Below are 27,218 nucleotides of genomic sequence, written 5' to 3' on the forward strand. Positions count from 1 at the left end.
ACACGCTTTCTTTTTCTTTTTTTTTTTTTACAAATATTTACAAACTTATTATTAAAGCTAATTATCCTAATGCACTTAGTCTAATCCTATCAATATGAATCTATACTAACTAAACATCAAATATTCTTGGAGCACGAACGACGCGTCCACTTCGAGTTTTGTATAGGTTATCTGTATCTGACCCATCTGATTGAGATTCGTTATTTTCAAGGTCTTCATTTAATGTTGATTCTGAATCACTCGCTGTACAACACGTGTCATAATCAGATTCTGTCCCTGTAACTGTTTCGTTTGATTGATTTTCCAATGCCTCGGTATCTTGTGTTTCTATGCTTTCAGTTGGCTGATATCTATTTTCAACGTGACATGCGGCCATACTTATGGGTAAACCTACATGAATCTCATCTTTTTGATAGAATATGTCATTGCTATTTGGGATCATATTTGCAGTTTTCACCAGAAATCTTCTATTCCGTCGAAAATGATTTCCAAAATTGTCTTGAACTATGTACGATCTACTGTTTACCTGACGAACGATTTTACCATTATTCCATTCTTTTCCTGTCTTTTTGAAATTCACTCTATCTCCTATGTTCAGGACTGGCAATGGTTTTGAAGCTCGATCATAGAATTTCTTTTGATGTTGTCGCTTGGAAAATATTTTCCTTTCGATGAGTTTTTCATCAATGCAATTGCGATGTAACAACGCACTATTTGTGGGTAAGCGAGACTTAAGCTGGCGACCAAAGAATAATTGTGCTGGAGAAAGACCCATTGTCGCTACTGTTGTGGTGTTATACTCTAGAAGCCGATATTGAAAATATTTGATATCGTCAGCTTCATAGCATCGTTTGATTATATTTTTAGCAATAGCTACACCTTTTTCTGCTAATCCGTTACTTTGAGGGTTTCTTGGGCTAGAAAATGATATGTTAATATTTGTATCATTGCTATACGTTACAAATGCAGTAGAATTGAATGGAACATTGTCACACCTGATTTGCGTGGGATACCCATATTCACAAAACACGCGATCTAAGACTTCCAGGACACATCTTATTGATTTTTCATTTAACTGCTTAGAAATAAGATACCCTGAATATGCATCTATAATTACGATATGGTCATTCCCTGCGTATTCATATAAATCTATACCCACTCTCTCAAATGGATAACTAGGAGGTGCGTCTTGTAAAAGGGGTTCTTTTTGTTGGTTACGTGTAAACTTTTCGCAAACCTGGCATGCTTTAACAAGTTCAGTGATGTCATTCGACATACCGGGCCAAAAAAACTGGGACCTGGCTCTTGCGAGAGTTTTTTCTATGCCTAGATGAGGAGCATGCAACCATTTGGAAATAGTTGGTTGCATGAGAGTAGGAACAACCAATCGATGCTCTTTGAACAACAATCCATTTTCAAAATGAAGCAAGTGTCGATGCTTATAAAACAATTGTCCTAATGAATCTAGTTGATGATATGACGGCCAGCCCTGTTTGACATAATTGACAATTTGTTTGTATCTTTCATCATCATTGAGTTTACCTACATAGTAATTATAATTATCAGTCGATAAGCATGCTTTATTGGATATTGCATGAATTATCCCCGATAGCTCGTTGCTAAAGTCTTTATTGTCTGGCAGTGCTGCTCGTGAGAGACAGTCAGCTATAAGTAATTCCTTACCAGGTGTGTATTTTATGATCATTCCTGGATACTTCAATAGATGGAGGAACATTCGTTGCAAACGAGGAGTAACATCATCAATATCACGTTTAACTAGAGCTTCTAGTGGCTTGTGGTCCGATTGAACAGTGAATTCGTGACCATATAAAAAGTGATGAAATCGTTCACAAGCAAAAACAATAGCCAAGAGTTCTTTTTCTATTTGTGCCCACTTTTGTTCACTTTTGGATAGTGTGCGAGATGCATATGCTATGGCCTTTCCATTCTGCATTAAAACACTCCCTAAGCCATCTTTAGAACTGTCTGTTTGAACTATTATAGGCTTGTCAATATCAAACATTGCTAGCACAGGTTGATTGGTAATCGTCTCTAATATATCGTCAACCTCACGTTCGTGTTGTTCGGTCCAAGACCATTCAACATCATTGCGAGACAGTTGTCGCAGTAAGGCGGTTCGTTTGGATAGATTTGGGATAAATTTACCTAGATATTTTAGCAATCCCAAAAGACGAAGCACCTCTGACTTATTTTTTGGTCGGGGCATATCAACAATTGCATTTATGTAAGATTGATCTGGTCTTATTTTACCATCAGATAATATGTGACCCATGAACTTGATCTCATCAGTTCTGTATTGGGTTTTGCTAGAGTTAAATTTTATGTTATTTTGTCTAGCTCTTTCAAGAACAATTGATAGAGTTTTGTCATGTTCCTCAAAATCCTTTCCAGTAATGGCCAGATCATCAAAATATACTTCAACTCCAGGAATATCCCCAAATATTTTTACCATTCTTTGTTGGAACATTTCTGGTGCACTACTTATTCCAAACGGCACACGATTCCAACGGAATCTACCATACGGTGTCATAAACGTGGTTAGATCCGAACTTTTTCTATCTAGTTTCAACTGCCAAAACCCATTTTTAAGATCTAATACGGTAAATATTTGTTTTCCTGTCATACGACTTAGAAGATCTTCTGACTTTGGGATAAGAAAATGTTCCCTTTTGATACATTCATTCAATGGTTTCGGATCTAGACAAATACGTAAAGCACCATTAGGTTTTTCGACAATTTGCATATTGTTTACCCAATCTGTAGGGTATGCAACCGAACTAATAATCCCTAAAGATTCCATATTTTTAAGCTCATCTTTTAAACGAGAGTGCAGGCTAATTGGTATGCGCTTTTTGTAGTGCAAGGAGGGAGTGGAGTTTTCTTTAAGCGCTATAGTGCATTCCCCTGGAAGGTTTCCCAGGCCTTCAAAAAGATCTGCATTTGAATCAATGAACGTTTTCCTGTCTGATGGAAAAGACTGAGATGATTCTATACTATTCAAGCGTTTCAGCAATCCAAATGCTATACATGTTTGTAATCCCAATATTGGTTGAAGATTGTCATCTACAACAAAGAAATTAGCTGATAATGCGTTTTTGGTTTCCTCGTCAACACAAGTAAGACGAATCTGACCGTGTATTTTTATACGATTATTATTATAATCCACAACATTAAATGTACGCTCTTTCGACAACGGTAAGTTCATACGGGTAACCACGCTAACAGGAATGCAATTGACATCTGCACCGGTATCAAGCTTAAATTCCACTGGCCAATCCTGAATTAGGTATCGTTTAGTCCATTTGTAATTGGAACCCACTGTTGCTACGTTACAGTTTACTCTACAATAATAATTATTTTGAAATTCATAAGAATCCCTATTTTCCATACCCTCACAATAAACATCTCTAACAATGTTACCTGAATCAGCCCACGCGATCATGTTTACATCTTTGTCGTTCCTTTGCTTCACTTCATGCGTTGTTCGTACCGGTTCCCGTGAGATGTCACTGTTGCTGTTGATCTTCGGAGCTTTGCAGAATTTCATGAAATGTCCCCGCTTTCCGCAATTGTTACAGGTCACATTCTTTGCAGGACAATAACGACGATGACTCCCGTTAAAAGGTTGTCCACAGTTATAGCAGCTTGCCTTATGAAGTTTACTACGCTGAATTGTGTCTATTTTCCAATTTCCAGCATCTTTTTCTACACTATTGAGGTGATGTACATCGTTGGTCTGAATTAACTGCTTGTGTTTTGATGCAGCCTCATACGTTTTACACATTTCTACGACGTTTTTAAGCGGCTCGTCTTTTGCATCCAACAATTTTAGCTGCAACGTTTTATTCTGGATGCCGACTATAATACGATCACGAAGCATTCGGTCAGCATAGGATGCGTGACAATTTGCACACTCAAATTCGCAAAATGCCATTTGTTTTCGTAGTGCCGTTTCAAACTCTGCAAAGGGTTGATTTTCATTCTGCTCTATGAGGTTGAATTTGAACGCTTCGATGGCCAAATTTTTTCTTGGAAGACAGTAAGAATCAAAAGCAGTAATGACGTCATCCAATGTTCTGCCTATTTCTTCTTTTTTAGCAGCATCTCCTTTATCATCTTTTTTTGCATTGTTTTCGACAATTTCACCGAACATTGCCTTCATGTCTCCGTTGCTGGGAAATAATGTGTTGTATATTTCAACTCCGTGATCACCAACTAGCCATAAAAAGATCGCGATCTTGTTCCGCTCGTCCTCGTTGATTTTGTTATTCGCAATCATAAAGATGTGAAACTGCTGCTTCCATTTTGGCCATTCTTTTGCCAAATCTGAGCAATCCAGCGCTCTTGGTAAGCGGTCTGCTGAATTTGCCGCCATCTTGCTGCTTCTTTTCTTCTCTTGATACACGCAATATGCGACTTTAATATGCGTTTGTTCTGCTGGCAAACGACAATAAATCCACGATTTACCGGATATTGGACGATACTTTCCCGTTTGCTTTTAGGTTCCGAGAGTTCTTACACTTCTGACACCATGTAATAAGTTTTATTATGTACACTTTATTACGGATACGTCTGTTGCTCTCTAGTTCCCAAGCACGTCTGCTGGATCATTCCCCAAGCAGCCAGAACTGTCATATGCCAGTGTTGCCAGCAACCTTGCTTATTACAATTCGAACCCGTCGTTTTCACTGTACGTTGATGTTTGTTGCAGAATTTGAAATTGCTACGATGCTATATTTTTATTGGTTTATATACAACCAAACCATCTCATCATGCATACACAAACGCTGCACGCCCTTTACTGAGAACCCTACATGACATTATGCGTTATGTTTCCTTCCCCCAGGGGGGAAGAAAGCATTGCCACCTACCCAACCTCCCCATTACAGCGTCATCCAGCGGAAAATGGCAATCTGTCAGCACCCACGAGTCTCGAGGAACGGTTGTACGGTTTCTCGGGGTAATTTTTTTGGTTTTGTTTTCCACTCTGTCGCGCTCCTACTGCACGGCGCGCTGACCATGCCGCAACGGAAAAGGAACGAAAAAAGGACATGTGAAAGGATAGCACAGCAACCACCGAGTGTGTGTGTGTGTGGTCAAATCTGTGCGAACTGATTTCTACAATCCATGTGTGTGTGTATACATTCGTACACTCAGCTCTAGGCGGGGAATATACAGGCGGAGTGTTAAGCGGAAATCAGTTTCCAATCAACTCATACCCCTCATACCGGCGCGATGGCAGTAAATTAATCAATGTCCTTTCCAACCAACCAACAACGGCCACACGGTCGGCGAAATGATGCCTCGGGAGCAGCTATGCCCTTCTCTTCCCTTGTCAGCAGTCGCGTGATATGATCGAAGCTACCGGAAGCCGGCATCCCAGCCCTGGATTGTCCTGCATGATGTGGGTAGTAGCCGTTGGAAGTTCGTCGGTAGCAGCAAACGAGCCAACACAGCGAGCTGTGCGCAAGCGAGGACAAATGAGCAAGAGAAACTGGGGCCAGCGTGTTCAATGTAGTGATGGGAAAAATGAATCTCTGAAGGGATTCGAGTCTTCGATTTAGTTAGTGATTATAACTTCTCATTATACGAAACATTACACGAAGATTTCCTATATTTTGACTGGATACTGCGTGATTCGACTTCGGAAATTTGAGATACGCGGTTTCTACTCGACTCCCATTAACAGCGTATCTCGGGGACAGCCTGTTCTAATTTCAATTAAATTGTGTATTGGTCTTATAGATAATACGGGCATGTTAAAATATTTAAGTTGAATACACTGAACTCCATCTAATCTAAGAACTGTCCTATTCAAAAAACCGCTCTTATTTCGCAGTCCTATCAGCTCTCAAATAAAAGAGAATTGACTGTAAAAGATTGTGTATTGCTCTCCTTAAATATGTTCAAGATTTAGTGAATTGTACAATATATTTACGGAATAACACTGGTTTTATTGTGCTAGACTGCAAGACCCTTGTTCAATATATGTTTAACCCTTTAGAAGTCCCACGATTTAAAAAAAAGGCACAAACCCATAATGAAATTATGGAAATCGGCAATCGACGGGCGAAATCGACGGTTTGAATTTGTCGGAATCGGAGCCGGAGTAGCAATGCTCGGAAGCGATTCCGAGCCGTATTTGCGATTCCGATGACCCATCACTAATGTCAAGTGACGAATTTTCAAAATGCTCTAGATTCCACCAATTGATCTCCTTAATGCACCTTGCTGAACAACTTCACCTTGTCATGCTCATACACCTTGAATGTGACGCATTCGCAATCGCAATCCCAGTCGCATTCGCAACCCCAATCGCAATCCCAATTCTATTCAGAATCCCAATCCACCTCAGAATTCCAATCCCAAACAGAATCCCAATCCCAATCCGAATCGCAAACGAATCTCATTCCCAAACGAATCGCAAACGAATCCCAATCCCAATAGAATCGCAATGGAATCTTTTAGGGATTTAAATCCTAAATCCGATCCGACCGAACCTTGCTAGGGATTGAATCTTCGAATCTTCCGAATCCTGAATCTCCCAACACTAGTTCAACGCTCGCGTCTGTGCAAGCGGTGCGTTATGGCGTTACTTGTGTATGTTTGCCATCGGGGACAACCATCAGTTTTTGGGCGGGCAGTGCTAGGTTCTGATGGTCGATAATATTTCGCTTTCCTGTACAATGTGCGGTAGTCAGTGTATGTGTGTGTGTGTGTTGTTGGATTATTTTTTTCTCCCTATGAATTCGGGTTGGGATTTGGTTTCCTGTCCCTATGTCTTTTTGGTTTGGCTGTGGCGCCTTTCGGAGCGAAAAATTGCACTCGAAGCGATAACATTCTACACCGCATTGGTTGTGATTACGATGAATGATTGTGAGGAGAGGGAGAGGCCGAAGTGAATTGCTGTGTCAATACCGATTGAGTTACCGCCGTGGAGAAACCGTGGCTCCCCACTTGAAGCTGGCATGATCTTCGTGATGAACGTTAAGTTTTACCATTTGTTGATGATCGATTTCAGTGAAACCGATGTGGCTTTTTCTTGAAATGATCGTGAAATGATTTTTCTTAAATATTTGAGGGGATTTTTGCCTTAATTTTCCCATTTCTAATGAAACAGTGCCCATGGAAGCGGGCACAACTATGGGTCACATGTTGGACCTTTGTTTTCGGAACTCGCCATATTAGCAACAATCTCCCAGTAATTGGGAACAAGATCTGTTACCGCTCGATTATTACTCTCGATTGCTATTTCGATCGATGGTGAATCACGGGCGGCTTGTGAACGGGCAACAACTGCATCTAGACGAGCGTGTGTTTGTGGCGCGCGTGTGTAAGACACGTATATGTTTTTTTACATGTGATTTTTAATTCCACGAGTCGCTACAGCTGGGCACATATTCGCACCCAAACGCTGTTCGAGGTATCATTATAACATGACTCAGACACAAAAGGCAGCTCTCTATCATGTCGTGTGTACACATTTTCTGACCGTTTCGCTTGCAGCATACATTCCACCTGGTAAAGCGAACACATCATCGATCGTTCTATCACTATTCCCAACACAAAAGGGCGGACACACTTCGTCCGATAGAGTCCGGTGGCGTACGCAGTTTCCATCCGCTCCTGATGCATACAGGTGAATTGGAAGCGTTTTTGGAAGCCGCATGGCATTGCTATTTCTCTCCCGGTTTGAAACGGTCGTTTATTAGGCAGAGGGAAAACAGCGGTGGAGGAGTAATTAAAGCAACGCGCGTGCAAGCGGGGTGGTTGGTGTTTGTGAGCGTAAATCAGACGTCGGGAACCGACCATTTGAGCACTCTCTGGGCATGGCTTGTACTTTTGCCTGCTTTGTGTGCTCCGCGTGCATGCTTTCAGGCCTATAAAGAAAGTAAGAGAGAGAGGAATTGAGAGAAATGTTCGTTTCATAGGGAAGAAAAAGCAGTAGCAGTGTGATGCTATCGATTTATGTTAGTCTGTTTAGTTTGTACTCTGTATCGTATTGGCTCCGTGGCGGGAAAGTTTACGTCTTCAAAAATAGACCAGAAAAAAACGCGAGGTGGCTCTTGCTTTACAATAGATTATCTCTTATGCTGTACATCGTACGGATTTTTAAACCATCGGCTTGAATAAATAGCAAAATTATGAACCTACGTGTTTTGTATTGCGTTTTTCTGGGAGTTTTCTTCCGTGAGATTTATGACTTAAATTGAGAAATAAAGTTTAAAGGGTGATTTAGCACTGTATATTACCGTTTCAATTATTTAAAAAAAAGCCGGCATCGCGAAAGAAATGGTTAAAAATTAACATTCGTTAAAAATGTATCAAATTTCCCATCGCGAACGCATTGAGTACATTTGTTAATTTTAACGACTGGTCCTATGCCGTCGTTAAACGAACGATCGTCAAGAGCGTATGCGATACAAACCGTCGTTTAATCATACTGCTCGATTATTCCCACTGTATACACTTATATGTGATATCGATCAGTCGTTAATTGTTTTGACGATCGTTTATGTTAACAGGAATGAACAACAAATGAACTCGTTTAAATCAAAATGAACTACAAATGACTGTTAAAATGTGGCTGTTTATTTGCGAAGCCGGAAAATGTTTTCATAGATTGTCTCACTGAAGAAGATGACAATTGTTGTGTACTTTACGTCACTGAAGATTTAAACTTAGGCCGTATTTCGCAAAGTTAATAAATGAAGACGTATGCATAGATAAGCATGCGACTTGTGTTCAGTGTACAGTAGATTTTATTTATACATAATCATTTTATAAACATTTCCGGTAGTCAGTAAGAACACTAAAAGAAAACAAAAAACGAACTAGCGAAACCACAGGAACAAAAAATGGTAAAAATAATAAATTAACAAGAAAAGTAAGCCCAAATTTAAATAAATGTACAAAACATATCTTTCAAAACTTTGCTAAAATTAACTAAAATAATGAAGGATCTTTGCAAAGTATTCGTCAAATTTATGAAGCAAGTAGTGTTTTGTTATATTTTTTATTAAGATCATTAGAGATTACTACGATTAATATTAAGTTTGATTTTTATTAGTTTCGAGACAGCAGGAAAAAATAGCTTCGAAAGCGAGCTGCCAAGAGCATTAAAAAAATTATAATCAAAATTAAATTAAATTCTCTCTTTCACTACGCCAAGTCCATTCCATTCGCATAGTTCGCTTCAAATTGCATTGAAAAGGCTTTTTCGCGCAGTGAAACAATTTCCTCGCGTTGAAAAGCCTTTTCAATCAGCTGTTTTTGACAAAGGCGGTGCAGCATTCCGGGCACAAAATCAAAACAATGCAACTTTTTTTGCGCAGAACATAACGAAAGTGAACCAGCCAACGAACAGCAAGGGTGCATCGCATTAAATGCACACAGTAACTCCGTAATTCGCCCGCGAAAACGACCACCGGCGGTGATGTTCGATTTGTTCGGGTTTATTAGACAACTGATCGGCAGCATGTTGGCGATATTTTCCTTCGGCAAAAAGAAGCTCTCCAACTCGCTGAGCGTGTACGTGAAGACCAACACGGGCAATACGCTGGCGGTGGACCTCGAGCCGCACATGGACATAAAGGACGTGAAGGAGATGGTCGCGCCCCGGCTGGGGCTGGAACCGCAGGAGCTGAAGATCATATTCGCCGGCCGAGAGCTGTCCGATACGACGACGATCAGTGTGAGTGGTGGTGGTGGTGGCGAGCTTTCGTATTTCCCTTGTTTTGCTTGGTTACATCATGCGGGCTTTTTTGACACCGTAGGAATGTGACCTAGGCCAGCAGTCAATAATACACGTCGTAAAAAGTAGACCGACCGCCATTACGACACCGCAGAAGAGACAGGCAAAACCGGCACTGAATGCAACCATCTCGGAGGAACCGTCGCCGGAGGAACAGCAGCAGCACAACAAACCCCTCTCGGAGACGATGTCTGAACTGACGGTGTTGGACGAACGGAATGATGACCGGTCCATCTCAATCGGCCGCACAAAAGCACACTTTTTCGTGTACTGCTCCCAGTGCGAAAAGGTTTGCACCGGCAAGCTGCGTGTACGGTGCGGCATTTGTGGCAGTGGAGCGTTCACCGTGCATCGAGATCCGACATGCTGGGACGATGTGCTGAAGCGGAAGCGCATTACGGGGCACTGTGAAAATTATGAGGTTCCTTGTGTGGTAAGTGTGGCAAAGCAGGCAAGTCGTGTGGCTCGGGTTTATTAGCCTTAAATCGTTTTAGGAAAATGACGAAGGAGAACCACCGTTTACGGAATTTTACTTCAAATGCTCCGAACACTCGTCCGGTGGTGAGAAAGACTTTGCCGCTCCCCTGAGCCTGATCAAGACGAACCACAAAAATATCCCCTGTATTGCTTGCACCGATACAAGGTAAGTGTTCAATGTCACTGCTGTGTTTCTTTCTCAAATAAACCACTCCTATCTTGCTCTCTCCAGTGAAACAATTCTCGTGTTCCCGTGTGTTGCCGGCCACGTCTCCTGTTTGGATTGCTTCCGCCAGTACTGTGTTACCCGGCTGCTAGAGCGCCAGTTTGTGGAGCATCCCACCGGCGGCTACACACTGCAATGTCCAGCCGGATGCGACAATTCCTTCATCGAGGATGTGCACCACTTTAAGCTGCTGAACAAGGAGCAGTACGAGCGGTACCAGCGGTTCGCGACGGAAGAGTTTGTGCTAAAGAACGGCGGTGTGCTCTGTCCCCAGCCGGGCTGCGGTATGGGACTGCTGGTCGATCCCGAATGTCGACGGATTCAGTGCCAGAATGGCTGTGGTGTATGTAGCTACCGTGTATTGACTCCGATTGTTGCGCTCGCACTGCGTACTAATTCCTATCGCATTCCCTTTTTGCAGTACGTGTTCTGTCGCAGCTGCCTGCAGGGGTACCACATAGGGGAGTGCTTCGAAACGCCCACCCCCAGCACGCCCGGCAACGAGCAGGGGTACGCGATCGATCCGCTGCGCGCGTCGGAAGCGCGCTGGGACGAGGCGACCAAGATCGCGATCAAGGTGACGACGAAACCGTGCCCCCAGTGCCGCACCGCAACCGAGCGCGACGGTGGCTGCATGCATATGGTTTGCACCCGGTCTGGCTGCGGGTTCGAGTGGTGCTGGGTGTGCCAAACCCCGTGGACGCGTGACTGTATGGCGGCGCACTGGTTTGGATGAGCAGTGTTTGTTTTGTACGTTTGCGGTTTATTATCGTACAGAAATAGAGGATTTTTTTAAAAGAAAGGTTCATATACACGTGGTACAGCATTATGTTGCTCTACGGATTATTTTTCTATTATTCCCGACAGATCTTTGGGTCAATGCATTTTCCAGCCTGGGCACCCTGGTTGACAACCGCCGTAATTTTCCTCAAAGCGTGAATTAAATGCATTTGTAATTGAATTTTACGATGGATGCGATCGAATCGTGCAGGTGTAGCTGGCTTTAACCTTAAGCATAATCGCTGGGTGGGGGCCAAACAGTGCACAGATAGATTTATTTGAAAGATGGTTAATTACATATTGTGCGTTTGATGTTGCCAACCTACTTCGGACAGTCCTCCAGTGGAATGCATTTTCCGCCTGGCCAGCTATCTCGAATGTATAATGGTTTGCAGGTGCACCCTGGTTTACATCCAAGCATTATCTCGATTTGATTAGCGCAGGTCATCGGTTCCTTAGGGATACATTTTTCGTATTGTTCGTTTTCACCTTCACATGTCTCTTCTGTGTGCGAAAAATACATCAAAGGATAAGGAAATTAGATTGAGAATAGAATGGTTAGGATCACCGTGATCTTACCGTTAGCGTCCACACTCATCGTGGTAAGGATAAGCATGGCGAATGCGAACAGCACAGTTGTAGACTTCATCGTTCAGCGTTGGTTCAAGTGTAATAGCTCACCCGAAAAGACTCGTAGCCCTATTGAAAACAACTGCTTCTTTTATATGAAACAGCCTGGTAATGAGTGTGCTGCAGCGTAACTAATTTGCTGTTATTTTGTTGTTATATATTTTAGATTGTTTGCCGCCACATGGACCTCATAATTGAAGCTTATATTTAATTAGTAAAAAGAACAATGGTTGCGAGTAGATCAATAAGTTTCACCGCTGATGGTTTGTTGATTTGCTTTGGTAAGTTTGACCGTTTGATCTTGATAGAGGTTACACGTAGAGTGGCGGGCACACGAATAAGCGTTGGATAACGGTCCTCTTGATTTGCTGTTGTCCTTCCAAGACTTGGACTTGGTCTTCAGTATCTGTCTAATCGTTTTGTTGGTTGGGTGGTTTACAAGCTGGCTATTATGATCCATCTACAACATCAATATCAATCCTCTGCGTCTGGAGTCCTTGAATTGTTGCTGGGTACGTTCCATTTTGCAAAATTCTCCTGCGTGTATGGGAAATTGGGATGATGTCCAACGAATATTTAAACCGGCCTTTTTCCTCCTTTGACTTTTATGCTCCTCTTCACGCGACAGGGCCTCTCTCTCTCTTTATGTACTTACTCGGCTCACAGCTCGAATGTATCCGAAAGCAGCATTTTTATATCGGAAGTTCTCCATTCGATCCATGATGTGGTTTACTGGATTCGAGCCAATGTTAACACGTAAATACAAACAAGGTGTAACCAATCGAACGAACAGTATGGCTGTACTTGTTTTTGATAAGGGCATGTTTTCATTGGAGCCTAAAAGCATGAGTTATTTATTTCGATTGATTGCAAGAGAGTCTCGTAAAGTTGGTCAATGCGAAAGATTCAACAAGCAGTTTAGTTGGTGTGGTATTTATGAAGTGTTTTATTATTGTTTGATGAAATGTGAATGCGTGAATTACTTTGCTTATGCATTACTGTTCATGTGCATTCTCGTTTTCGACACACGACGCGTCTGAAACGCTATCGAGTGTTTACATAGGCGCGCTAGTTTAGTGGTTATCCTGACTCTTACTTCTTCAACGAAAGCGCTTTTGTTTGAACTCTACTTTCCCGCCCATGGTGATAGTTAACTGGTGCTATTATTGCTCAAAGTTTATTCAAACAATAACGCTCACAATGAGCTTACAGTAGCGCCAAAGCAAACTCTGCCATTCTAATAGCAGGGGCACTCACATTTCGGAATACATTTGCCTTCCTTAGACTCTCGAACAAACCCAGGTTTGCAGAAGCATCCCTGAACACATTGCTTGGTGCACGGTTTCTGTTGCTCGTTCAGATCGGCACAAGTATTAGGACAAGCGGTACCACACGTTTGGTACTCTTCGTTTGGTCCACACACGTCGTACGGGTAGGGATGCGCATAAGGACAGGCTGTAGATATAGTACAAATAAGTGATTTGAGTGATGATCATATGGTAGATGTGTGATGAAGTTTGAATAGCTTACCACAATGTACGTTCTGCAGAGTAAAGATCAGCACGATCAGACACGCGAACATTGCCACTGGTTTCATGTTGTTAGATTGGAATAAGTGTTGCACTTCTGTAACAGAATGTTCGATGTAGAATGATCATCTGATACAAGCACAAGCATATTTATACCTGTACAAACAATGCGTTCATCGAGAATAGGCTGGGCTGTGTAAGCACGTACTACAGTGGCGCATAGTAGAGGGATTATGGGTATGAAGGCATATCTTTATGCGCAAGGTTTACAGTTAGTAGTGATAAGTACATAGTAAGATGTGTTACAGCGAGTCTGATGATTAGTCATATTCATTCACATGGGAGATTTAAACGCTGGGTAACAGTTAAATGGAACATAGCCCCACTAGCGATCTCCATGCCGTATAACATCGTATTTTTGTTTACCGTAAAAACTGTTTTAAATGAGCGTTTTATTATCTGTGCTAATAAAACACATTGTTGCAATATAGACATTCTACTACCTATTACGGGCAGTTGTTTGTAGGGATGCATGGCCCCCATCCGAACTTCGAATGTAGCTCGGTTTACAGAAGCACCCTTCAGTGCAGTTATAGGTGTCCCTTTCATACCGTGAGTCGCAGGCCAATTGATACACAGGACCACACTCGAGAAAGCGCTCATTCGCATCATTACACGTATCTTTTATGTAAGGGATACAAATAAGAAGAAAATATTATTAGAATGAGGATAGAGCGTTTCTGATCGACAAGTTTTCACCTATAGCATTTACTATCGCCACACCGAGGATAAGCAGGGCGAATGCCAACAGCACAGTTGCGGACTTCATCGTTATGAGTTGGTTTATGTTTAATGCCCTCGTAAAGATTCATAGCGCTGCTACCGACAACGAGTTCCTTTTTAGGGAATATAGAGCGTACCCAGCAAATGTGAAACAACAATTCGCTACGCACGATGTACGCGGGTTGAGCTATAAGTTGTAAAGCCCGTTTGTTTGTTACTGTGAGTGATGATGTTGTTAGTCGGGGGAACAAGTTTTTTTTTTAATTTTATTTTGTCATGAGATTAATTAAATGATTGAGGAATTTGCATAAATTTGGCCACATTTTTAACAACTGGATCCTAATGCAGGAAGTAGGAAATAGTAGGCAGGAAACACCGGAGACTACTGACAGACTTCACATATCCTTCCTTCCACAAAAACGGAAGAATGGCATTCAAGGCACGGTGGTCTGGTGCAGTGCTCCTCGCAGGTTATTTCACATCTATCGCACTCCTCATCTATTCCACTCCTCATCCATCGTCTGTAAATAGTTAAATTACAAAGAGTGAATTACAACGGAAACAGCCTTCCAATGCAATTCCTTTTGGTTTCATGCCTACCGCCATCAGCGATAACGACGTTAATCAGCAGTACCAAAACCATCAGCAGCGACTTAAAAAACGAACAAGCTACAAAGGTGAAACCGACTTTTATACAGAGACGAATCGCCTTGAAAGGCGTGACAGAATCGTTATTCGATGCAAGGAATCTATTACTTGAAAACAGAAATATTATGAAATCCAATGAATGTATTTCTAAAACGATTCATTTGAACAACAATAGTATATTGCCCTTAGAATGCGTTCCTTAAGGCAGTTGCTCACATTTATTATTACCGTATGGTTGAATCAATGGCTGATCCTTTTCTTCTTTTGACACTTCAGTAGCAGGGACACTCACATTCCGGAATGCATTGGCCATGTAGAGACTCTCGGACGAATCCTGGCTTGCAGAAGCATCCCTGTACACACTGCAGTGTACAGGCTTTGGGTAGATCGTTCAGATCGGCACACGTCTTAGGGCAAGCAGTACCACACTCCTGGAACTCTTCGTTAGGTCCACAAAGGTCGTACGGGTAGGGATGAGCATAAGGACAGGCTGTTGATAGTACAAATAGGTGATTTATATGATGATCATATGGTAGGTACGTGTTCAAGGTCGAATAGCTTACCACAATGTGCGTTCTGCAGGGTGAAGATCAGCACGATCAGGCACGTGAACATCGCCACTGGTTTCATCTTGTTAGATACAATAAGTTAAAGGTGTCTTTTGATTGGATGTTCAATGCAGAATGATCATCTTATAAATAGACAGCCATATTTATACCAGTACAAACAATGAGTTGATCGAGAGTAACAGATCATACATTAGCTGTGTAAGCACATGGTACAATGATAGTTAATAAAGAGATAAATGGTATTTCTTTATGCGCAAGATGCACGATCAAGGTGACAACAAAGCTCATTAGGTGCAAAAAAAAACACAACTGCTTTACTGTTATCACTGGTTTTTTCTTATTTTATTATCTACACTAATACAACACACTGTAGCAATACAGACACTCTACTACCTATTACGGGCAGTTGTTTGTAGGGATACATGGTCCACCTTCCGAACTTCTAATGTAGCTCGGTTTACAGAAGCACCCTTGAGTGCAATCAACAGTGTCCTTCTCATAGAGTGAGTCGCAAGCCAGTTGGTACACAGGGCCACACTCGAGAAAGTGTTCATTCGCATCATCACACGTATCTTTTACAGTAAGGGAGACAAATCAAAAGGAAAATGTCATTAGATCAAGGATAGAACGTTTTTGGTCGACATGTTCTTACCTTCAGCGATTGTATTCGTCACAACGAGAATGAGCATGGCAAAAGCGAACAGCACAGTTGCACACTTCATTGTTAAGAGTTGGTTTACGTTTAATGCCCGCGTAAAGACTCATGGCGTTGTTACCGTTAACGGGTCTATTTATAGGGAACAGCTGGTAATAAGTGTAAAGTTCCAATTAGCTATGGCGCGGTGTTTAGGAAATTGAGCAAAACTTGTAACGCTGATGCCATGTTCGTTTGTTGTTGTGAGTTATGATGTTGCTAGTCGGACGTACATGAAATTTATATTGTTCTATGTGTTGTGCACTTGGCGCCAGATGTGTGTTGTGCAATCTTCGTCATATTTCAGTATCGTTAACCTAAGTTACCTACCTTAGACAGTCGAGTATTTAGTTAATTCTATGCACGCCGTGTACAAACATTTTCACTTTCTCGCTACCTCCAATTACTGATCACAAGTGTTAGAAAGGATCAACTTATTAAACAAGTAGGTCATTATTGTGGGGCTTATTAAGGATTACTTTATTAAAATTTAATTATATCTTTGAGTATGTTGAATGATGCAAGAACGTGAGCTAATAAAACTTGTTAAAAATGTAGTAAAACAAACTTGCATAAAGATCTTATTTATTGGTAAAATTGATCCTGAGGTGGAGAGTAGATAACATCGATACTATTGCCGGATTCAACATATTTAACTCTCAGTATGCTTGCACTAAATTTACTGTTTGATAATCTCACCAGGAAGTGGACAATCTCTGCGCCGAACGCAGTTCCCCCCATCGTTGGTTTTACGCAGAAATCCTTCCTTGCAAAAGCATCCTTCAATGCATTCCAACGAGGGACACACGATTGTTGCAGTGCTCCTCGCAGGTTATTCCATGTTGCAGTGCTCCTCGCAGGTTATTCCACACCAATCCCACTCCTCATTGGGAGGGCATCCATCGTCTGTTGAGGAGTGGATTAGAACGGGAATGGCCTTCCAATGCAATTCATCAGAAACTTACCGCCATCAGCGATAACAACGCTAACCAGCAGGGCCGCCAAAAGCACCAGAGCTTGGGTAGATTTCATCTGGAACATATGTGATTAGCAGGCACTTCAAACACGTGCCTTTTGTTACGAGCTACAAAGATGAAAGCGACTTTTATACAGAGACGAATTGCCGAGGCATGACGGAATCGGTATTCGGTGCAAGGAATCAATTAATAGAAAACAAAATCCTATTAATGTATTTCTCAAATAGCTCAATTGCCCTTAGAATGCATTCATTTAGGCAGTTGCTTGCCTTTATTATAAGCGCAAGGTTGAAATAGTTTCTGGTGCTTTTCTTCTTTCGACACTTCAATTGCAGGGACACTCACATTCCGGAACGCATTTTCCATGTTGGGACTCCCGGACAAATCCTGGCTTGCAGAAGCATCCCTGTACACATCGCAGCGAACACACTGCAGGTGGATCGTTAAGATTGGCGCATGTCTTTGGGCAAGCGGTACCACACTCCAGTAACTCTTCGTTAGGTCCACAAAGGTCGTACGGGTAGGGATGAGCATAAGGACAAGCTGGTGATAATACAAATAAGTGAAGTATGTGATGATCATATCATGAAGGCACACATATCATGAAGGTCGAATAGCTTACCACAATGTGCGTTCTGCAGAGTAAAGATCAGCACGATCAGACACACAATCATTACCACTGGTTTCATCTTGTTACAGTAATACAATAATACAATAATAATACAAGAGTAATACACAGTACAGTTGTATAACAATTGAATGTTTAATGTAGAATGATCATCTGATACAAGGATAGGGAGATTTATACTACAACGAACAATGGGTTGGTCGAAAGTAAGACATCACGCATAGGGTACGTGAGAACTTGGTATATTAAGACATAATAAAGAGATAATTCTTATAAAGGCATTTCTTTATGCGCCAGTGCTAGAGTGTGTAGCGAAGCGTACATGAGATGCGTTATAGCGTGTCTGTTGATGAATTGTAATCATTCTCATGAGAAATGTTTAATTATAAAGTGTTTTGAAACGCATCGTGCAGGGATATCCAAATGGCTCAAGATTGCGATCAATGGGCAGACGACCTTTTCTATGCGGCTACGGATCGTGAAGTGAACTACGAATGGTTTGATTGGTACGGATATGACGCAAGGTTTCACATCGTAGCTCATTTTCACGCATCGTTTTGAAAGAGGATTTTTTTCTTCTTCTTTTATTGCCTCACCAACACAACACACCGCTGAAATATGATCTTTCAAATTTGTATATCTAGCAGTCGGTAATTGGAATGCAATGTCCGCCTTCTCTACTGGTCAGTTCTATCTCAGGACCACACTCGACTAAATACTCCCTGTCATCTGTACATGCATCTTTTGGGTATAGTATATAAATCAGAGGAAAATTTCATTACCATAAGAATAGAACGTTTCTGATCGACATGTTCTTACCTATAGCGTTTACTGTCGCTACACCGAGGATAAGTATGGCGAGTGTCAACAGCACAGTTACGGACTTTATCGTTATGAGTTGGTTTATGTTAAAGGCTTATATAGAATCATGGTGCGGGTAGTGAAAACAGGGCTCATTTATAGGCAATTTACAGTTGGTAATAAGTGTGAAGCCACAATACGCTATGCACGATGTTTGTGAAGTACAACGAAATTAATTGTACCTTGAAGTTGAAGGGTGAAGAAAATTATCTGTAATCATAGCTAAAGCAATAGATAATGTACTTTCAACAAGCTGCGGACAGAATCAGTATCGCAGAAACGGCTATGATATGTTCAAAAGCCTTTTACATTACAATGTGCGATCATTCAATAGATCACAACATATTGCTATGTTGTGGTTTTGATATGTATGTTTGCATTTGTGATTGCATATTGAATGCTAAGACTCTAAGACTTACTAAGAGTGCTAAGAGCTTGATTGGATGTTCAATGTAGAATGATCATCTGACACAAGGACAGGCAGATTTATACCAGTACAAACAATGAGTTGATCGAGGATAAACGATCATACATTGGCTATGTAAGCACATGGTATAGTGACAGATCATAAAGGAACAGTTTGTAAGGAGGCATTTCTTCATACATGAGATCTCATATGGGCAGGGTGTCTGATGATGAGTCATATTCATGCACATGGGAAATCTAAGCGTTTGGACATTTGGCTTAATGGAGCATACTACTATTTGCGAACCTGAAAAGCACGTCAATTGTGATAATGGAACAAAACGAAATAAAGGAAATAGCAAAACTCCTGCTCGCTCCCTTACCGCATACGATTGTAAAACATTGACTTTACGTTTTGATTTAAGTCAGCCTCTCTTTGCTTGTTTTATTTACTGTACAAATTCAACTCGAATAGTGGTTTCTCCTACATTTCAAATAGTCCACCACGTTTAACGCCAAAATAATGCTTCTTTATCGCGCTTTTTCGATTGCTTACGATGGAATACGTTGCCGGATATTACACTAGTATGGATAGTTGTTACACTAATATGAGCAGACATTTATGTGTACACATAGTCCGCCTTCTGCATGTCGAATGTAGTCCGGCTTACAGAAGCACCCTTGTGCACAGCCAATGAGATCGTTCTCTACCGATGGATGGTCACAGGTCGGTTCTTGCACAGGACCACACGTAAGGTAGTGCTCGTTGTCACCACCACATTTCTCTGCTGCGCATGAAAGATAAATCAAAGGGCAACGAAATTAGATCGAGAATAGAATTGTTAGGATCAACATGATCTTACCAGCGTGAACACTCGTCGCGGCAAGGATAAGCATGGCGAATGCCAACAGCACAGTTGCAGCCTTCATCGTTCAGCGTTGATTTGCGTGTAATGGCTCCGTGGATAGACTCGTAGTACTGTAGAAAATAACTGGTTCTTTTATATGAAACAGCCTGGTAATGAGTGTTGGGCGGCTAAAACTCACAATTCGCTACGCACGATGTTCGTGAATTGAGCGATAATTGTTACATTTCGTTTGTGATTCGGAGTGATGTTGCTAGTTGGACGAACAAGAAGTGTGATTCATAATCGTCTTTTGGTGTTAATGTATGGAGCGCAAAAGAAATAGCAGAGAGTGAGAGCATATATGAGCCGGAAGAGCTGGTCGACAGTTGTTACCGAACTTTTGGCGAGGGTTGTCGAATAAATGTAGCATCGCATCTGTGTGAAACTTGGCCAGGTGGCACTATTGTAACGGACGAAAATGTAACATTCTGGGAGAACGAAGATTTTGATGTGTTTTTAATTAGTGAGGTGCGATCAATACAGCTGTTCCAGTTAATAACTCTCATATGTTAAGTTGGTGTTATTGAACACCATGTGCATCTGTGTTCCAGCTCAATGGCATAAAGGAATTTATGTCAACAGCAGTTGTGGTGTGTGAAACTTGAAACAGCAAGTGCATGAGAAAAATGGCAGAAACGCGTGAGCCCGGCTAAAATCCGTAGCATTGCCCGAACCATTGACCGAAGTGGGACAAACCAAAAAAAAGCAACTTTATTTGAAGGCCATAGCTCATACCGGCCGCCCAATTTCCGCTAAAAGTAGGCGCTAAAAGTCAACGATTGCTAAAACTTAGTCGATCGCCAAAATAAGCGACTCGAAAAGGTGTCACAAACGTATTCGAATAACCGGACGGCTGTTGCGAAAACGATCGCTTGTTCTACGGTTAGAGCCTGCATAGAAACAAGAGTTTGTTTTGCTTAAGCTGGCCATTGTCAGCTGTTTGGATTTAGTTGTGGTGATAATTCTTAGCATAGTGTTGTGATAATAGCAATATAAATGCTTTATCAATGGGCAGACATGTGGCCTTCATTCTGAAGTGTAGTGTATGCGGCCCTTCCAACAATTGTGAAATGATCTATATTGACGATATTAAATATCTATAACTAACTTACTACCAGATGCAAAGCTGAAAATTTTTAATCGTTTATTAACGCATGATTACGAACCACTTATCGCATCAAGACCGAATGTTACTCAAGATACATAGAGACTATCTCTTAAAGAAATTGCATTCAATGTAGCCCAGCGAGAATGATAAAGAATATAAAAAATATCTTAAATGAAGTATAAAAACTCTTAATTATTTTGTAACGCAAGTGAAGAAAGCTTATTAAATTAATGTATTGCTCGCATAACTCGCTAGAACAACTAGAAAAAGTATACCTTAAGGTAGTCGATCGCGTTTATTGAAAGGGCAAGGTTTAAATAATTGCTAATGTATTTTTTCATTGGTCAATTCAGTAGCACGGGCACTCACATTCCGGAATGCATTTGCCATGTAGAGACTCTCGGACGAATCCTGGCTTGCAGAAGCATCCCTGTACACACTGCAGCGTACACACTTTGGGTGGATCGTTCAGATCGGCACACGTCTTAGGGCAAGCGGTACCACACTCCAGTAATTCTTCGTTAGGTCCACAAAGGTCGTATGGGTAGGGATGGTCATAAGGACAGGCTGTTGATAATACAAATAAGAGATATATGTGATGATCATATCATGAAGGCACACTTATCATGAAGGTCGAATAGCTTACCACAATGTGCGTTTTGCAGGGTGAAGATCAGCACGATCAGGCACGCGAACATCGCCACTGGTTTCATCTTGTTAGTTGGAATAAGTGTTACACTTGCGTTGTAATTGGATGTACAATGTAGAATGATCATCTGATGCAAGCATAGGTAGTTTTATAGTTGTTGTAAACAATGCTTTGATCAGTACGAGAAGATCATCACGAGGTGCGTGAAAGTATGGCAGTATATGCTGAGATAATGTACTGGAATACTGGCCTTTATGTGAGGTCTTTATACTTTGTAAAGCTCAACTCATGTGTAACCATTGTTAGCGTTTGCCGTTGAGTCACTCTGTAACCGGTGCAAGAATGTTAGTATCTTTTGTTACAACGACTTCGGTGAGTTATTTATTAGATCATAATCGTAGTATGATGTCGGATTACTATGTTGCAAACTTTTGCTCTATCTGATGGGATCTTTACACCTAACTTAAACATTGATTTGTTTAAACATTGTTGTCCTCTTGCTTTGTAGTCTATAATGCCATCTTGGGCATCTAGAAACAGTAGTTAGACATTCGTTAAATTTGTGTTATTGTCTATCTTATCTTCATCCTCAATATACGGCAACTTAATTATGTGTTAACAGTGATTTTTACGCTGATAAACAATTCATCGAGTGGATGTTTTGATGATGTCTACCGATGTAATTTTGTATCATTGAACCATTTAGAAATACCTACGTGAAATACAGACAAAACTCTAAAGAAGGCTTTTAATGGGAAAAAATAACATTTGTTCAATGTTTATTTTGTTTTGCGAATCTTTGACTAATTATATAATTATACAACGCGTCAGAAGCAGAACCTCGCATTGCAAGTGTGACACAATCCATCAACAACATCTAGAAATTCTTAATCACTTATAATCAGTACAATTGGTTTGATTTATTAGTTGCTGAACAGAAAGCCTTCTTCTTTACAATCCTCATGTTTGATGCATTCTCCACCCTCTTTGCTTTCACGAACGTGCCAGGGTTTGCAGATGCAGCCGGCTTTACACGGTTCATCGCACGGAGGAAGCAGTGGGCCATAACAGTGCGGCTGACATCCGACACCGCACTCATGCCAATATTCATTGGCAGAACAGCCAAAATCTGTTACAAAGGACGACACTTTGTAATGTGGCGTAGGGAACGGTGGAAGCTTTTTGAAGCGATGTACGGGAACTACTTACCCTCATCGTCGGCCATCACTGCAACCACGACCAATAGGGTGACAAACAAACAAAGCTGCATGGACTTCATCGGGAAGATGCACGTTGGTATTTAGAAGCTTTTACTGTACTGTGGCCTATAGCAACGGGAATAGGATGTTTATATAGACGAGCGGCAGTTTATACAACATTCGATTTGCCAATACAGTTTCGAGAAGTGTAACGAAAGGCATAATACTGTTTTGGGTTTTTCTTTACAATTTTCAATATTGATTTTGATTGCTATTGTATCTCGTGGTAAATTTTGTGCAGGTATAGGCATTTCATTAATGATAGGTTTATATCTATGTACGCTGTTTTGTCCTTATTTACCTAAATGTCCTGAATATCCTCAAGTCTTTTTCTGTTCCAATCCGGACGATTGAAAGTGATCTGGCTAGTTCTCCCCGTAGCAGGCATCTACACGAATGCGTGTTACAAGCAGTTCTTTAAAGTAAACAAAAGTTCGGATGTTTAACAACCAGCTACAATAATTTTATAGCATCAGATGATTTTTAATTGGCAAGCAATTTCTCCCTAATAATATCTTCCTTCTTGTTTAACATTCATAGCAATCCAAGGTTAAAAAGGTGATCTGTGACAAGGTAGCAGCGATGATAAGAGTGGAGAGTTTAAAGAGGAGCTTGTTTATGCTCGAAAAACAAAAAGAAATAAACCTACTTTGATTAACGTCCACAACGACGACTCCCAGCAGCGTGAGAAGCAAAATAACTTGGGTCACCTGCATCGGGAGCATGTATGCTTGGGTCATAAGATAAGAGTGAACATTGTGTGCACCTTGCGCCGTGAAACTGTACTTTTATAGCGACGAATCGCTGTACCACCGAGTCCGATACGATCGACTTTGTTTGCCATACTTTGAAGGCAACGAATGGACTGGGTTGGGATGATGAATTACTCCTTTCAATGAACTTGTCAGGGAGCTGTGGTGAGGTGTTGAAGGTACTAGCGAGTCAGATAAAATCATTCTTCTCACGCATTTTAACGAACCCCACGACACTCATCCACTATCCCGTTAACCTTTATTCGCATTCTTACATGGAACCATGACCATCACCTGCGCTGTTCTATCAGGGAGATTGAACAAACTTCAACAGTAACTGCAAACACATATACCCTACCAGCTCTTTGTAGTGGAATAAATCAACAAACTTGTATATCCAATCGAGTAATAGCTACAGGGCAAAATCAATTCGAAAAATACGATAGAAAATTGTAGATGAATGAAAGCAACGAGCCATTCTTCTAAAGAGAAGCATGTTAGGTTACGCAGCATGGTGAGTAACGCATCTTTTTGCTTTATTTTTGCTTTTTTGAATTGAACGTTTAATTAGATGTTATAAAATATAAAATTATAATTTTGTTCAAGGCTAGGGTAAAGAGGATGAAAAGCAATAAGGTTGACCATTGGGTAGCTGTTCGACAGCGGTGATGCGTTTCGAATCCTCAAGAGTTAGGAAGTGCTTTCAATATACATTTTTCAGCACGAATACATACAACGTCTTGCGATCATCAACCACAGAACTGAACCGAAATTTAACATAGAAATAGACAATCCTGTTTGTACGATGATCGTTTTGTGTGGGCTTGCCTGTTAAACATTTGTGCATATTTGGTAGCAAAATGCATGCAAAAGCCCTTCGATCGGAACTATAATGCTCTATAATTGATGATGAAAACTCATGTTTTGTATATTTACATTCATGCATTTTCTTATTTATTGCACTACTCGAAAAACACTCAGAGTGCAGCGAGTTTAAGGCCCATAAAGACATTCGTCTTCGGTAATGCATGGTCCATAAAAGTTTTGTTTACGAACGTATCCTTCGTCACATTCGCATCCTGCCTGGCACGGTAATGTACAGGGCGACGGTCGAGGTGGTGAAAAGCAATAAGGTTGACACAATGCAGCACAGTCTGACCATCTTCCATGGGGTCCACAATCCGTAGCTGTTTGACAAACGGTTACAAGGGTGAAGCGTGATGGTGAGTGTGGAAACGTCAACGGGAATGTGTGCTAAAAACGTACCTTCCGTATTGTTGGCAGCATCTACGACCACCAGTAGACCGAGGAGTAATGTTACTAGCACAGACTTCATCGAGGGCTTGTTAATCATACTGAACAAATAGTACACAGTAAGGTGGATGGATTAAAATGCGGGTGTTTTATACACCGTTCAATCGTGGATAGGGTGGATTACGATGGAAACTGCGTGTAATCAATCGGATGGTCAATTTAATACACAAACAAATATTAACAATAAATCCAATGTAATCAACCATCGCAGCATTTCGAATGGTAATGGTATGTAAGTGGTGGACATTTTAGTATGTTTCCATATTAAGCTAGCAAAAATAGAATTAATCAATGAAGATCATTTTAGCAAATCAATCTCAACGAGACTGCAATATGTTTTCGTTTTTTTAAACAATTTATTTCCGTTTTTGGTTCTTGTGGCAATCAAGCAAGGAGATTTCCGATTTCGGATCTGAAGGTAAATATACACAGTGTTCAGATAGAATGCATTTTTCATCATATTTATATTCACGATCGTTTTCTTCTCGGCAGATGCAATCAATACGGAAATCTACAAAGGACAAAGTGGGAACTTTGGTTCGAAGCAATAAGGTTGACATGAATAGGCACAATAGCCCCAGCGTTTATTGGGATACCAGCACTCGGACCCTATTAAAACAGGTTAAACGGGCTTGCCAGTGATTATTAGAATTCAAAGAAAACAGTCATGACCAATTCCCAGTTTTAAATCGCGTCTATTTAACACGGAGCAACGTGAAGTTGATAAGATGTGACCAATGTGATATTCGATTTCGAGTGTGAGCAACGAGAATAAACATAACGAAACTGGAAATAGGTTAACCTGATCGCTGGTTTATAATATTGGGCCCGCAAAGGACGGATCTGTCTTTCTGGATGTGTTATGTCTAATAACATCAGGAAGCTTTTACAAACCACAGTGATGGCGTAAATAGTAGTTACACCAGAGAAGATGAGTTCAATACTTCATTTTAGTTCGGGGTTAATGTAATCTTTACTAAATAGCATGACTGAATACTACCGTACAGGAGCATAAATAACAATAGGAGGTAGAACAATGTTGATCACAAAGTAATGTCTGCACTGTCGCTTTAAGTTAAGAGACGGGAGGATCGTCCCTGCAACTAAATGCACACAACTCAGTACGAACGCAGTCCCCACCATCCTTATCAACACGAACGTATCCTTCATTACAGAAACAACCAGCCTTGCAAGCAGAATTACACGCTTGATCGTCTAGTTCAAAACAGTATCGCGGACATCCGGGTCCGCATTCCTGCCAGACCTGATTGGTACCGCACTTTTGATCTGTTATATAGGGAAGACAGCGTAGCAAGGATTAGCCTGTAGATTCAAAAGAGGAGCTTGTGTAAATTACATTGTTCCACAAACTTACCGGCATCGTCCGCCATCACTGCTACCGCCAAAAAGGTAAGTAGGAAGACGGCTGAGACAGATTTCATTTGGATTTGATCGTGTAAAGCAAGTCACAACTGAATAGCTACAAACGTAACACACTTTGTGATTTTTATACGTACTAGAAGCTGACAAGTGGTGATTAAAGTGGAACTGGATATAAATAAGCCATATTTTTTACACACGAAGAGAAACGAACCGTTGTGTAATATTTTGTTTAGATTACTGCCAATGCGATCAACGGCGATTGGATTTTTGAATTATAAAATTGAAGTTTTAAAAATAAAAGCAAATACCATACATAGAATGTACTTTTTTATTTTATCAACAAATTATTTTAGCGGGGAAAACTGGTTCTTCCAGTTAACCTAGACTCACAGGTGTCAGGGCGAACGCATTTACCGCCATCCAAATATTCGCGAACGTATCCTTTCTCACAGAAACAACCAATATTGCACTTTTTATCGCAAAGTTCGGCCGGTGGCTCGAAACATATATCCGGACAAGAACTTGCGCAATCGTCCCACACCTCATTTTTCCCGCACTTTGTATCTGTTAAACAGCGGATATGGTGTAGCAATGTTTATTCTGCAGATTTAAATGAGTTTAATGAGTTTCAATAAACTTACCGAGATCGTTGTCACCCGTCACTGCTAAGGCCAGCAGGGTGAGTAGTGAAAGGGCTTGTACAGATTTCATTTGGATTTTGATACTAAAAGAAAGCTAAAACAAAATAGCTACGATCGCAAACACACTTTGTAACTTTTATATACGCAGGTCACTGAAATGGCATGACTAACGGTAAATTCGATGTAGAGAGTTGGCAAGGCACAAAAGCTGTGGAAATAGGT

At 41.0% G+C, this 27,218-nt stretch overlaps 6 protein-coding genes and 2 pseudogenes across 7 annotated transcripts; 1 reads left to right on the forward strand and 7 right to left on the reverse strand.

Annotated features, from left to right (window-relative positions):
* The first annotated feature begins 9,318 nt into the window (after positions 1-9,318).
* LOC120950762 (E3 ubiquitin-protein ligase parkin) lies at positions 9,319-11,227 on the forward strand. Its single transcript, XM_040369041.2, has 5 exons — positions 9,319-9,715; positions 9,798-10,208; positions 10,270-10,418; positions 10,485-10,821; positions 10,900-11,227. The coding sequence occupies exons 1-5, from the start codon at positions 9,458-9,460 to the stop codon at positions 11,212-11,214; spliced, it is 1,470 nt and encodes a 489-aa protein (XP_040224975.1). The 5' UTR covers positions 9,319-9,457; the 3' UTR covers positions 11,215-11,227.
* A 280-nt stretch (positions 11,228-11,507) lies between these two features.
* On the reverse strand, positions 11,508-13,580 carry LOC120950763 (uncharacterized). Its single transcript, XM_049605619.1, has 4 exons — positions 13,419-13,580; positions 13,146-13,343; positions 12,544-12,725; positions 11,508-11,762 (listed from the first exon to the last, which is right to left on the reverse strand). Exons 1-4 carry the CDS (start codon positions 13,483-13,485, stop codon positions 11,703-11,705), a joined length of 507 nt encoding a protein of 168 aa, XP_049461576.1. The 5' UTR covers positions 13,486-13,580; the 3' UTR covers positions 11,508-11,702.
* A 260-nt stretch (positions 13,581-13,840) lies between these two features.
* LOC120950765 (uncharacterized) lies at positions 13,841-15,628 on the reverse strand (annotated as a pseudogene).
* Positions 15,629-17,295: 1,667 nt separating this feature from the next.
* Positions 17,296-17,950, reverse strand: LOC125906526 (chymotrypsin-elastase inhibitor ixodidin-like). Its single transcript, XM_049605618.1, has 2 exons — positions 17,711-17,950; positions 17,296-17,631 (listed from the first exon to the last, which is right to left on the reverse strand). The coding sequence occupies exons 1-2, from the start codon at positions 17,775-17,777 to the stop codon at positions 17,414-17,416; spliced, it is 285 nt and encodes a 94-aa protein (XP_049461575.1). The 5' UTR covers positions 17,778-17,950; the 3' UTR covers positions 17,296-17,413.
* A 1,439-nt stretch (positions 17,951-19,389) lies between these two features.
* LOC120961418 (uncharacterized) lies at positions 19,390-21,754 on the reverse strand (annotated as a pseudogene).
* Positions 21,755-22,542: 788 nt separating this feature from the next.
* On the reverse strand, positions 22,543-22,953 carry LOC120951304 (cysteine-rich venom protein 6-like). Its single transcript, XM_040369937.2, has 2 exons — positions 22,857-22,953; positions 22,543-22,776 (listed from the first exon to the last, which is right to left on the reverse strand). The coding sequence occupies exons 1-2, from the start codon at positions 22,924-22,926 to the stop codon at positions 22,571-22,573; spliced, it is 276 nt and encodes a 91-aa protein (XP_040225871.2). The 5' UTR covers positions 22,927-22,953; the 3' UTR covers positions 22,543-22,570.
* A 1,408-nt stretch (positions 22,954-24,361) lies between these two features.
* Positions 24,362-25,058, reverse strand: LOC120947292 (uncharacterized). Of its 2 annotated transcripts, none has more exons than XM_049605472.1 (2): positions 24,925-25,058; positions 24,362-24,486 (listed from the first exon to the last, which is right to left on the reverse strand). In XM_049605472.1, the coding sequence occupies exons 1-2, from the start codon at positions 25,010-25,012 to the stop codon at positions 24,362-24,364; spliced, it is 213 nt and encodes a 70-aa protein (XP_049461429.1). In that variant the 5' UTR covers positions 25,013-25,058. The 2 variants fall into 2 exon arrangements, with proteins under 2 accessions (XP_049461429.1, XP_040218429.2); XM_040362495.2 differs by lacking the exon at positions 24,362-24,486 and adding an exon at positions 24,581-24,845 and having other exon boundaries at positions 24,925-25,009.
* A 916-nt stretch (positions 25,059-25,974) lies between these two features.
* On the reverse strand, positions 25,975-27,125 carry LOC120947291 (SCO-spondin-like). The gene is made up of 4 exons (XM_040362494.2): positions 26,997-27,125; positions 26,719-26,919; positions 26,348-26,434; positions 25,975-26,259 (listed from the first exon to the last, which is right to left on the reverse strand). The coding sequence occupies exons 1-4, from the start codon at positions 27,064-27,066 to the stop codon at positions 26,048-26,050; spliced, it is 570 nt and encodes a 189-aa protein (XP_040218428.2). The 5' UTR covers positions 27,067-27,125; the 3' UTR covers positions 25,975-26,047.
* Positions 27,126-27,218: the final 93 nt, after the last annotated feature.

Source organism: Anopheles coluzzii, chromosome 2 (genome assembly GCF_943734685.1).
Source record: "Anopheles coluzzii chromosome 2, AcolN3, whole genome shotgun sequence".
NCBI classification, from domain to species: Eukaryota; Metazoa; Arthropoda; class Insecta; order Diptera; family Culicidae; genus Anopheles; species Anopheles coluzzii.